The sequence below is a fragment of the Phocoena sinus genome, chromosome 2 (assembly GCF_008692025.1).
Source record: "Phocoena sinus isolate mPhoSin1 chromosome 2, mPhoSin1.pri, whole genome shotgun sequence".
Lineage (NCBI taxonomy): Eukaryota > Metazoa > Chordata > Mammalia > Artiodactyla > Phocoenidae > Phocoena > Phocoena sinus.
This window is the reverse complement of record NC_045764.1, coordinates 19,954,312-19,967,978: the sequence shown is the minus strand read 5'-3', so window position 1 is coordinate 19,967,978 and position 13,667 is coordinate 19,954,312. Positions and strand designations below refer to the sequence as shown.

Below are 13,667 nucleotides of genomic sequence, written 5' to 3'. Positions count from 1 at the left end.
GATTCCATATATATGTGTTAGCATACGGTATTTGTTTTTCTCTTTCTGACTTACTTCACTCTGTATGACAGTCTCTGGGTCCATCCACCTCACTACAAATAACTCAAGTTTCATTCCTTTTTATGCTTGAGTAATATTCCATTGTATATACGTGCCACATCTTCTTTATCCGTTCATCTGTTGATGGATACTTCGGTTGCTTCCATGTCCTGGCTATTGTATATGGAGCTGCAATGAACATTTTGGTACATGACTCTTTTTTTTTTTCTATAAAATGTGTATTATATATTTATATCATACTTGTACTTATATTAAATATATATTATATTTAATATATAAAACATGTATTTATATAGTATAGTAGTACTATTAGGTTTTTGGGTTTTTTTCTTTTTCTAATTTGACACAAATACTTTAATACACACAGAGAGTAACAAAATAATGCACAATTGGCTAATACCTTAAACAAACCATTTGGTCATCATTTAAACTTCATTTTCATGTGGATCTGCTTTCTTTTTTTTTTTTGCTCACAACTCACACACACACACTGTATTTTATTTTTACAAGAGATAAATAAATTGGCACCAAGCATTGTAAATGGATGACCACAACAAAAGCAACAATGATTGCAATTACCAAATACGAAACACACTCATACTATGTCATAATATTGATGTTCAGTCCAGTAATCCTCCACTGTAACAGCTCCTTTACTTTGCAGTGAAAATTGATTTGTATATTTTTTGCCTCTGAGTCCTTGTGGGATTTTTTTTTATTATTCAAACAGAAAGTCACAAAAATTATAATCATCCTCATCTACATGACTCTTTTTGAATTATGGTTTTCTCAGCGTATATGCCCAGTAGTGGGATTGCTGGGATTGTATGGTAGTTCTATTTTTAGTTTTTTAAGGAACATCCATACTGTTCTCCATAGTGGCTGGATCAATTTACATTCCCACCAGCAGTTCAAGAGGGTTCCCTTTTCTCCACACCCTCTCCAGCATTTATTGTTTCTAGATTTTTTGATGATGGCCATTCTGACCGGTGTGAGATGATACTTCATTGTAGTTTTGATTTGCATTTCTCTAATGATTAATGATGTTGAGCATTCTTTCATGTACCTGTTGGCAATCTGTCTATCTACTTTGGAGAAATGTCTGTTTAGGTCTTCTGCCCATTTTTGGATGGGGTTGTTTTTTTAATGTTAAGCTGCATGAGCTGCTTGTAAATTTTGGAGATTAATCCTTTATCAGTTGCTTCATTTGCAAATATTTTCTCCCATTCTGAGGGTTTTCTTTTTGGCTTGTTTATGGTTTCCTTTGCTTGCAGAAGCTTTTAAGTTTCATTAGGTCCCATTTGTTTATTTTTGTTTTTATTTCCATTTCTCTAGGAGGTGGGTCAAAAAGGATCTTGCTGTGATGTATGTCATAGAGTGTTCTGCCTATGTTTTCCTCTAAGAGTTTGATGGTATCTAGCCTTACATTTAGGTCTTTAATCCATTTTGAGTTTACTTTTGTGTATGGTGTTAGGGAGTGTTCTAATTTCATTCTTTTACATGGAGCTGTCCAGTTTTCCCAGCTCCACTTATTGAAGAGGCTGTCTTTTCTCCACTGTATATTCTTGCCTCCTTTATCAAAGATAAGGTGACCATATATGCGTGGGTTTATCTCTGGGCTTTCTATCCTGTTCCATTGATCTATATTTCTGTTTTTGTGCCAGTACCATACTGTCTTGATTACTGTAGCTTTGTAGTATAGTCTGAAGTCAGGGAGCCTGATTCCTCCAGCTCCGTTTTTCATTCTCAAGATTGCTTTGGCTATTCGGGGTCTTTTGTGTTTCCATACAAATTGTGAAATTTTTGTTCTAGTTCAGTGAAAAATGCCATTGGTAGTTTGATAGGGATTGCATTGAATCTGTAGATTGCTTTGGGTAGTAGAGTCATTTTCACAATGTTGATTCTTCCAATCCAAGAACATGGTATATCTCTCCATCTCTTCGTATCATTGTTAATTTCTTTCATCAGTGTCTTATAATTTTTTGCATACAGGTCTTGTCTCATTAGGTAGGTTTATTCCTAGATATTTTATTCTTTTTGTTGCAATGGTAAATGGGAGTGTTTTCTTAATTTCACTTTCAGATTTTTCACTATTAGTGTATAGGAATGCAAGAGATTTCTGTGCATTAATTTTGTATCCTGCTACTTTACCAAATTCATTGATTAACTCTAGCAGTTTTCTGGTAGCATCTTTAGGATTCTCTATGTATAGTATCATGTCATCTGCAAACAGTGACAGCTTTACTTCTTCTTTTCTGATTTGAATTCCATTTATTTATTTTTCTTCTCTGATTGCTGTGGCTAAAACTTCCAAAACTATGTTGAATAATAGTGGTGAGAGCACTATTGGGCAACGTTGTCTTGTTCCTGATCTTAGTGGAAATGGTTTCAGTTTTTCACCATTGAGGACGATGTTGGCTGTGGGCTTGTCATATATGACCTTTATTATGTTGAGGAAAGTTCCCTCTTTGCCTACTTTCTACAGGATTTTTATCATAAATGGGTGTTGAATGTTGTCAAAAGCTTTCTCTGCATCTATTGAGATGATCATATGGTTTTTCTCCTTCAGTTTGTTAATATGGTGTATCACGTTGATTGATTTGCATATATTGAAGAATCCTTGCATTCCTGGAATAAACCCCACTTGATCCTGGTGTGTGATCCTTTTCATGTGCTGTTGGATTCTGTTTGCTAGTATTTTGTTGAGGATTTTTTTTCATCAGTGATGTTGGCCTATAGTTTTCTTTCTTTGTGACATCCTTGTCTGGTTTTGGTATCAGAGTGATGGTGGCCTCATAGAATGAGTTTGGGAGTGTTCCTCCCTCTGCTATATTTTGGAAGAGTTTGAGAAGGATAGGTGTTAGCTCTTCTCTAAATACTTGATAGAATTTACCTGTGAAGCCATCTGGTCCTGGGCTTTAGTTTATTGGAAGATTTTTAATCACAGTTTCAATTTCAGTGCTTGTGATTGGTCCGTTCATATTTTTTATTTCTTCCTGGTTCAGTCTCAGAAGGTTGTGCTTTTCTAAGAATTTGACATTTTTTCCAGGTTGTCCATTTTATTGGCATACAGTTGCTTGTAGTAATCTCTCATGATCCTTTGTATTTTTTCAGTGTCAGTTGTTACTTCTCCTTTTTCATTTCTAATTGTATTGATTTGAGTCTTCTCCCTTTTTTTCTTGGTAAGTCTAGCTAATGGTTTATCAATTTTGTTTATCTTCTCAAAGAACCAGCTTTTAGTTCTGTTGATCTTTGCTGTTGTTTCCTTAATTTCTTTTTCATTTATTTCTGATCTCATCTTTATGATTTCTTTCCTTCTGCTAACTTTAGGGGTTTTTTGTTCTTCTTTCTCTAATTGCTTTAGGTGTAAGGTTAGGTTGTTTATTTGAGATGTTTCTTGTTTCTTAAGGTAGGATTGTATTGCTATAAACTTCCCTCTTAGAACTGCTTTTGCTGCATCCCATAGGTTTTGGGTTGTCGTGTTTTCATTGTCATTTGTTTCTAGGTATTTTTTTATTTCCTCTTTGATTTCTTCAGTGATCTCTTGGTTATTAAGTAGTGTGTTGTTTAGCCTTCATGTGTTTGTATTTCTTACAGATTTTTTCCTGTAATTGGTATCTAGTCTCATAGCGTTGTGGTCAGGAAAGATACTTGATACGATTTCAATTTTCTTAAATTTACCAGGGCTTGATTTGTGACCCAAGATATGATCTATCCTGGATAATGTTCCATGAGCACTTGAGAAGAATGTGTATTCTGTTGTTTTCGGATGGAATGTCCTATAAATATCAATTAAGTCCATCTTGTTTAATGTATCATTTAAAGCTTGTGTTTCCTTATTTTTTTCGTTTTGTATGATCTGTCCATTGGTGAAAGTGGGGTGTTAAAGTCCCCTACTATGATTGTGTTACTGTCGATTTCCCCTTTTATGGCTGTTAATATTTGCCTTATGTATTGAGGTACTCCTATGTTGGGTGCATAAATATTTACAATTGTTATATCTTCTTCTCGGATTGATCCCTTGATCATTATGTAGTGTCTTTCTTTGTCTCTTGTAATAGTCTTTGTTATAAAGTCTATTTTGTCTGACATGAGAATTGTTACTCCAGCTTTCTTTTGATTTCCATTTGCATGGAATATCTTTTTCCATCCCCTCACTTTTAGTCTGTATGTGTCCCTAGGTCTAAAGTGGGTCTCTTGTAGACAGCATATATATGGGTCTTGTTTTTGTATCCATTCAACTGGTCTATATCTTTTGGTTGGAGTATTTAAGCGATTTAAATTTAAGGTAATTACCTATATGTGTGTTCCTATTCCCATTTTCTTAATTGTTTTGGGTTTGTTATTGTAGGTCTTTTCCTTCTCTTGTGTTTCCTGCCTAGAGAAGTTCCTTTAGCATTTGTTGTAAAGCTGGTTTGGTGGTGCTGAATTCTCTTAGCTTTTGCTTGTCTGTAAAGATTTTAATTTCTCTGTCAAATCTGAATGAGATCCTCGCTGGATAGAGTAATCTTGGTTGTAGGTTTTTCTCCTTCATCACTTTAAATATGTCCTGCCACTCCCTTCTGGCTTGCAGAGTTTCTGCTGAAAGATCAGCTATTAACCTTATGGGGATTTCCTTATGTGTTATTTATTGTTTTTCCCTTGCTGCTTTTAATATCTGTTCTTTGTATTTAATTTTTGATAGTTTGATTTTATTTATTTATTTTTTGCGGTACGTGGGCCTCTCACTGTTGTGGCCTCTCCTGTTGTGGAGCACAGGCTCCGGACGTGCAGGCTCAGCGGCCATGGCTCACGGGCCCAGCCACTCCGTGGCATGTGGGATCTTCCCGGACCAGGGCACGAACCTGTGTCCCCTGCATTGGCAGGCGGACTCTCAACCACTGCGCCACCAGGGAAACCCTCATAGTTTGATTAATAAGTGTCTTGGCATGTTTCTCCTTGGATTTATCCTGTATCGGACACTCTGTGCTTCCTGGACTTGATTAACTATTTCCTGTCCGATATTAGGGAAGTTTTCAAGTATAATCTCTTCAAATATTTTCTCAGTCCCTTTCTTTTTCTCTTCTTCTTCTGGGACCCCTATAATTCAAATGTTGGTGCATTTAATGTTGTCCCAGAGGTCTCTGATACTGTCCTCAATTCTTTTCCTTCTTTTTTCTTTATTCTGCTCTGCAGTAGTTATTTCCACTATTTTATCTTCCAGGTCCCTTATCCGTTCTTCTGCCTCAGTTATTCTGCTATTGATCCCTTCTAGAGAATTTTTAATTTCATTTATTGTGTTGTTCATCACTGTTTGTTTGCTCTTTAGTTCTTCTAGGTCCTTGTTAAACATTTCTTGTATTCTCTCCATTCTGTTTCCAGGATTTTGGATCGTCTTTACTATCATTATTCTGAATTCTGTTTCAGAAAGACTGCCTATTTCCTCTTCATTTGTTAGGTCTGGTGGGTTTTTATCTTGCTCTTTCATCTGTGGTGTGTTTCTCTGTGTTCTCATTTTGCTTAACCTACTGTGTTTGGGGTCTCCTTTTTACAGGCTGCAGGTTCATAGTTCCCATTGTTTTGGTGTCTGTCCCCAGTGGCTAAGGTTGGTTCAGTGGGTTGTGTAAGCTTCCTGGTGGAGGGGACTAGTGCCTGTGTTCTCGTGGATGAAGCTGGATCTTGTCTTTCTGTTGGGCGGGTCCACGTCTGGTGGTGTGTTTTGGGATGTCTGTGGCCTTACTATGATTTTAGGCAGCCTCTGTGCTAATGGATGGGGTTGTGTTCCTGTCTTGCTAGTTGTTTGGCATAGGGTGTCCAGCACTGTAGCTTCCTGGTCGTTGAGTGCAGCTGGGTCTTGGCGTTCATATGGAGATCTCTGGGAGATTTTTGCCGTTTAATATTATGTGGAGCTGGGAGGTCTCTTGTGGACCTGTGTGCTGAACTTGACTCTCCCACCTCAGTGGCACAGCCCTGACGCCTGGCTGGAGCACCAAGAGCCTGTCCTCCACACAGATCAGAATAAAAGGGAGCAAAAACAGAAAAAAAGAAAGAAGACAAAAGAAAAGAAAAGAAAAGTTATTAAAATAAAAAATAATTATTAAGAGAAAAATTTTAAAAAGTAAAAAAAAAAAAAAAAAAAAAAGGGACAGACAGAACCCTAGGACAAATGGCAAAAGCAAAGCTATACAGACAAAATCACACCCAGAAGCATACACATACACACTCACAAAAGGAGAAAAGGGGAAAAAAATATATATGTATCGTTGCTCCCAAAGTCCACCTCCTCAATTTGGGGTGATTCGTTGTTTATTCAGGTATTCCACAGATGCAGGGTACATCAAGTTGACTGTGGAGATGTAATCCGCTGCTTCTGAGGCTGCTGGGAGAGATTTCCCTTTCTCTTCTTTGTTCGCACAGCTCCTGGGGCTCAGCTTTGGATTTGGACCTGCCTCTCCGTGTAGGTCGCCTGAGGGCATCTGTTCTTCTCTCAGACAGGACGGGGTTAAAGGAGCAGCTGATTCGGGGGCTCTGGCTCACTCAGGACGGGGTGAGGGAGGGGTGCGGATGCGGGGCGAGCCTGTGGCGGCAGAGGCCGGCATGACGTTGCACCAGCCTGAGGCGCGCCGTGCGTTCTCCCGGGAAGTTGTTCCTGGATCCCGGGACCCTGGCAGTAGCGGGCTGCACAGGCTACCGGGAGGGGAGGTGTGGATAGTGATTTGTGCTCGCACACAGGCTTCTTGGTGGTAGCAGCAGCAGCCTTAGCGTCTCATGCACGTCTCTGGGGTCCGCGCTGTTAACCACGGCTCGCGCCCATCTCTGGAGCTCCTTTAAGCGGCGCCCTTAATCCCCTCTCCTTGCACACCCCGAAACAATGGTCTCTTGCCTCTTCGGCAGCTCCAGACTTTTTCCCGGACTCCCTCCCGGCTAGCCGTGGTGCACTAAGCCCCTGCAGGCTGTGTTCATGCCACCAACCCCAGTCCTCTCCCTGCCATCCGACCGAAGCCCGAGCCTCAGCTCCCAGCCCCCGCCCGGCCTGGCGGGGGAACAGACAAGCCTCTCGGGCTGTTGAGTGCTGGTCGGCCCTGACCCACTGTGCGGGAATCTCCCCACTTTGCCCTCCGCACCCCTGTTGCTGTGCTCTCCTCCGCGGCTCCGAAGCTTCCCCCTCTGCCACCCGCAGTCTCCGCCCGTGAAGGGGCTTCCTAGTGTGTGGAAACCTTTCCTCCTTCACAGCTTCCTCCCACTGGTGCAGGTCACGTCCCTATTCTTTTGTCTCTGTTTTTTCTTTTTTCTTTTGCCCTACCCAGGTACGTGGGGAGTTTCTTGCCCTTTGGGAGGTCTGAGGTCTGCTGCCAGCGTTCAGTACGTGTTCTGTAGGAGTTGTTCCACGTGTAGATGTATTTCTGATGTATTTGTGGGGAGGAAGGTGATCTCCGTGTCTTACCCTTCCGCCATCTTGAAGCTCCTCCCGCGTGTCTGTCTTCACGGGTGATGGCATCTGTTAAGAGTTAGGAAGAGGAGGCATGAACTGAGATGTGGTACAAAGGAGAGATGTCACCTGGCAGAGTTTCAGCTTAGTGGAAACATCTTAGAGAAAGGACGGGGAGCTGGCACAGTAGAACGGGTAGGAACCTGAGCTGGTATGCACCCGTGGCTCAGTTCTAAAGCCGGACCCCAGCCACATCCAGTCAGTCACACACCATTGTTTATCGAGAGCCTGTCCTGTGTTAGATGCTGGGCTTCTAACAAGCACCTTCCAACCAGATGATCTCTTGACTGTCAAGGAGCTTATCTTCGAGACTTAAGCGTTCCAGGATTGGCCTGGTAGCGAGCAGGATGGAATCAGTGAGGGAGGGAGGGAACCTAGCCCATTGCCCTGAATGTGCGGCTCAGAAGAGCTTTATTCTCATTTAATTCAGCATCTCCCTTAGTCCATACCACCCTGTGAGTTGTGGTATTTGTTCCCATTGTTCAGATATTCAGTCTGAAGCATTTCTGTTCTAATGCACTTACATTTAATGGCATTTGAAAATTTGGGGTTTGCCGGGGTGTCTCAGTATTTCCCTGGCACATGTCCAGGTCTGCTGTGGTTCAGTAGGGCTGGCAGGTCCGTGCACATGTGTGAGTTGGTGAAACAGCTATATAAATGTCTTAAGTGAAGTTGGACATGGACGTCAGTAATTATGACTGTGATCTGACAGAACTGAAAGCAGTTTGCGTGCTTTTAAATTGGGAAACACGCCAGTGTAAACATCCTGACGGTTTCTGAGAAGAGATGTCAGCCATGTAAAACTCATTTGCATTCATTCAGTGGTACTTGTATCACTGTTTGTTGTCTTGAATATATAATTTTATGGCTACTCTTGTGAGAAAGCTAACTCTTCTTTTATGTTGGTCTCTGATCTGAAGTATAACCAAAGTGTATCTAGGCTTGGTGACACTCTGATGTGTCCACGTTCTGACAGCAACTGGGCAGGTGGACTCAGTGTTGAGAGCTTCTACCTGCCCGGTAGGTCAGAGCTACAGCGCCCCCATCCAGTAGGTCTGGGATGAGGCCTTGGACTATGTATTTTAAGAAGCTTCTTGGAAGCAACCTAAGTGTCCATCATCGGATGAATGGATAAAGAAGATGTGGCACATATATACAATGGAATATTACTCAGCCATAAAAAGAAACGAAATTGAGTTATTTGTAGTGAGGTGGATGGACCTAGAGTCTGTCATACAGAGTGAAGTAAATCAGAAAGAGAAAAACAAATACCATATGCTAACACATACATATGGAACCTAAGAAAAGAAAAAACGGTCATGAAGAACCTAGGGGTAAGACGGGAATAAAGATACAGACCTACTAGAGAATGGACTTGAGGATATGGGGAGGGAGAATGGTAAGCTGTGACAAAGCGAGAGAGTGGCATGGACATATATACACTACCAAATGTAAAATAGATAGCTAGTGGGAAGCAGTCGCATAGCACAGGGAGATCAGCTCAGCTCAGTGCTTTGTGACCACCTAGAGGGGTGGGATAGGGAGGGTGGGAGGGAGGGAGACGCAAGAGGGAAGAGATGTGGGAACATATGTATATGTATAACTGATTCACTTTGTTGTAAAGCAGAAACTAACACACCATTGTAAAGCAATTATACTCCAATAAAGATGTTTAAAAAAAAGAATAAATCTTAATGTATACCAATTTAAAAAAATCATTTAGGAGTTTGGGGGAATCCCAGAATGGAATGCAGAAACTGAGAAAAGAATTTAAATGGATTACAAATCCCAGTTGTGGGACATTCTGCAGAATGTCTGACCAATAATCTGCAAAACTGTCAAGGTCATTGAAAACAAGAGTCTGAGCGACTGTGAAAACCAAGAGAAGCCTAAGGAGACATGACCTTTAAATGTGATGTGGTGTCACTGATGAGATCCTAGAACAGGAAAAGGAAATTAGAATACAGTTAAGAAAAATAAAAGACAAACCAGGAGCTGGGAGAAAATATGTGCAATACACATTTCTGATAAAGAACTTCTATCTAAAATTACACAAATAACTCTTAAAACTCAACAACAACAAACAAGAACTAAATTTAAAAACTGGGCGGAGTACATTAAAACTCTCTGTACTATATTTGCAGTAACTCTATAAATCTAAAACTGTTCTAAAATAAAAGTTTATTTTTAAAGAAAAAAAAAGCTTCTGAAGTGACAATGCACAACTAGAATTTAGAATAACTACTTTAGGTACTTGAAAAATGATTCGGGTTCCCCTATGTATTTTTTTTTGGTATGGTTATTGTCTTGTTATTAATTTCATTGCTTTTGGGGATGAATATCAACTTGTATCTTTGATATTGTTGAGAATGGATCTGCAGCCTCATTTTTTACTTTTTATTTCTGTCTTACGAGTGATTGAGGAAGAAAGTACAATTTCTAATGTGCTAAGTATTCTTTAGATATTTGTTAGATTAAGCTTGTTAATGTCATTAGTGTGAAAATATACATAGAAGGTCTGATTCTTAACCTTGCTCCTCTGCGCTCCTATGGTGTTAGTTTCTTATGTATCCTTCCAGTATTTCTTGATGCAAAAACAAGCAAGATACTTATTTTTTTCCATCTTTCTTACACAAGAGTCAGCATATGATATACGCTTGAACCTTGCTTTTTATACTTTTTAAAAACAGTGTGTTTTGCAGAGCTTTCCATTTTCTTACAAGGCATAGTATTTCATTATGTGGATGTACTATCTAGTTTGATGAGTCACTTCCCTATGGATGAATGCTTAGCTTGTTTCTAGTCTTTTACACACTGTGCTATGGTGAACAGTCCATATACTGGTGTGTGCACATGTGTGCATGTCCTGGTCTGAACTGAACTCTTTCAAGGAGTAGACTCTGTGTTACTGATCTTTATGCCCTCATGCCTGGCACGGTGTTTGGTGCATAGAGATTTAATTGGGTGGATGGGGGGGTGGTCAGTTGGTTGATATTAGGAAGGTCGGTGTGACCACTCTTGTCTGATGGGTTGCCTAAAAGCAGAATTTCTCAGGATGTCTTGTTCCTGAGGTGTGACATGAAAAACATATTACAGGTTTGAAATCCTTATCTTGATAGTTTTATGCCTGGTTACAGCTGGCTTATTTTTCTTTAAACTAGAGGATGGCTTCTGAACTACAGAACAAATTCTGCCAGCTATCAGTCCTAACAGTGGTGACTTTATTTGTTTTTTACAATGTGGCATATTTTTAGTTTATAGAGCTAAATATTCTGATGCTAACAGGTGTGAAAGTTTTTTTTTCTTTCTTTTTAATAAGGATAGTTTTACTGGTTATAAAATCTCAAGTCGAAATGGTTTGAATTTTAGAAAGTACTCATTTTGTTAAAATAACATACAGTATATGAGAGACATCTGAGTAATCGCTGAAAAAGCAAAGCTGAAATCATACCAAGGAGTTGATTGATGGCTGACATTATTTCACGTAGTCAGAGAAGGTATGAGTGGGCACCAAACTGAAGTGAGGATACAAGTCAAGTGGCAAGAAGGAATTGCAGGGTTTCTCCTGGGGATTGTAGAAACCAGGAAACTTAGTCAATGGTATATGGTAGAAACTTCCTGTAGTAGTTCTTTGCCTCTTATTAGAGGTTTCTAGTTTGCAGCCAGTTCTAGGAAGATGTTTCATCTTTCTTAAACTTTTCCTTTAACACAGATGAGAAACAGTACTAGATGTTAGTAATGCTGGCTTAGCAGTCCAGTTCCTTTTCAATTTTACACATGCGTGGCTGATCAAGACACGATTGCTACATATTTACAGAAAAAACTACCAACAACAAAACGGTATGATTAAATAAATGTCTCAGTGAGAAAAATCAAAAGGAGCAAAGATAAAAGTTTCAATGAAACATTTATCTAGTAAAATGTCACATAACGTCTCCGTGATCAAATGTGTTGACTTTAATCTCCTGGCGGGATTTCACAGATTCTCCAGCTCCTTTACGTCAGTGCTCTGCCACTTTATCCCAAGGTGCAAAGGTGCAGACTCTGTCTGACTTGGGTCAGAGGTGTCCTTGCCCTGAGGCTGGAACCTATCACTTTGGCCATTGCTACTCTCAGAGTAGGAGAAGATCGCTTTTCTTTTCAAGGTCGATTTCTTTTCTTCATCTCCCTTTCATGTGCCATCAAGTTCTATCATGCAGAGAAAACAGTTATTACATTGAAATGAAAGACAGCTGAGCATTTTCTTATGTCTTTCGTGTGTTTAAAAAAAACAAGCCTCGGGCTTCCCTGGTGGCGCAGTGGTTGAGAGTCCGCCTGCCGATGGAGGGGACACGGGTTCGTGCCCCGGTCCAGGAAGATCCCACATGCCGCGGAGCGGCTGGGCCCGTGAGACATGGCTGCTGAGGCAGCGCGTCCAGAGCCTGTGCTCTGCAACGGGAGAGGCCACAGCAGTGAGAGGCCCCCGTACCGCAAAAAAAAAAAACAAGCCTTTGCAGAAACCTCTCAGGGCTCAGGGATGGTGCTGAGAACTGCTGGCCTCTTCATGAAAGATCATTGAAGTTACCCTTGAGAGCATTCCAGTCATGCTACTTTGGTGGAACCATTTTGTAAGATTTTCCTTTCCCTGCTTGGGTTTTTGACATAAAATTCTCGTGTGATTGGAGGCGGAAGTCTACGTATATGTCTTCGTCGGGCTTTCTTTTTCAGGATCTCTCCTCTGCCTTTACGGGCGGCCTCCCCTTTGGCGCTGTGCCTGCACCACTTAGACAGGCGGCCCCTTCTCAGATGGGGCCTGGAGGAAACTGTCTTTTGAAAGAAGTGATATGATTTTTAAGATGACCTTTTGGGTAGAATAAGATGATCTTTCTTATAAGCCAGATTACAGACTTTATTTTATACTTATTGATCTTTCTTTCTGTACTGCAGGGGAAGGTGTGGCTGATTGATTTTAATCCATTTGGTGAAGTCACAGATGCGCTGCTGTTTACTTGGGACGAACTGTTATCTGGAAGAAACTTAAAGGGTGATTTTAGTGAAGAAGTCCTGGAGCAGGTAAGATGATAAGAAAGATCCCCAGGAAACCTGTCAGTCCACTGAGGAATTGTTTGCTGGTTCTCCAGGCGCTGACACAGATTTACTCACAGATACTTTGCTGAGTTCTTCGTTTCGTACTCTCTCGTGAATGTTTTCTGTCTTTCACAAAATAGTTGTATTAGAGAAAGGGTGTGCGCTTTGATTTTTTCACTTCACTTTGTCTAAAGTGAAGATGATCATCTGATAGTTTCTTTTCTGGTTATTTTTCTTTCTCTTGGCTCTTCTGTCCTGCCCACCTGAGAATCCGGACCGTGGGTCAGGTCACGCATCTGTTTATTCTGGTCCCAGCCCCGGGCTGCCACGCACGGTTAGAGGGATGTCGCCCAGATGCGCAGATTGGACGGGGAGGGGGCTTGTCCCAGTCACCACCCCCGACTTCCTGTGGGCTCTGACCGCAGGTTCTGTCGCCCTCCCAACGTCCCCTCCTGCTGTCCACGGTGGCCATTCCACGCACTCCATGCTCCTCTGAGCTTCCGTCCATCACTCCTGTTCTCCTCAGCAGCTGCTTTCATGTCTTCCCTCTTAGGAAAAGAGAATCCATCGGTGAGAACTCACTCCGTTTAACTGTCGTCAAACCTACAGACTTACCTGCATCCTTCCTCCCGAGTCTCGTCTCTGCCCCTGCGTCTCTCCAGGTTCCTGGGGCTACCATCTGTCTTCTTTACTTTTTCCAGTCTCTTCCTTTCTCTGTAAGCAAGTAACCGTGTTCTGACGCCTCCTGTCATAGAGAGCAAGACTTCCCTCAGCCCCGTAATGCCTGCTCATTTTTAAAGGAAATTCTAAAGTCACCCATAATCCCACCTCCTCGAGAACCACTGTTAATATTCTGGTGTGTAACCTGCCTGCACACGTACACACGAGGCTTTCTAAAGTAAATGAGAGTGCTCTGCGTCTACAGTTCTGTCCACGGAGCTCTTCATTTCGTACTCTCTCGTGTTTTCTGTCTTTTACAAAATAGTTTTATTTTCACATGGTTGTTTAAAAACACACAGAATTAGAAAGAGGCGAGACTTGAAATCCTACTACCTAGAAATGGCTATTCTTA

The 13,667-nt window shown here is 41.1% G+C and overlaps 1 protein-coding gene across 2 annotated transcripts in view; it reads left to right on the top strand.

The window, feature by feature from the left end:
- CDC123 (cell division cycle 123) overlaps positions 1–13,667 on the top strand; it is a 57,459-nt gene that overhangs the window by 38,633 nt on the left and 5,159 nt on the right. For both annotated transcript variants that reach the window (XM_032624500.1, XM_032624499.1), the window contains one exon: positions 12,455–12,580. In XM_032624500.1, coding sequence (XP_032480391.1) covers positions 12,455–12,580 — 126 coding nt within the window. The remainder of the gene's footprint in view (positions 1–12,454; positions 12,581–13,667) is intronic.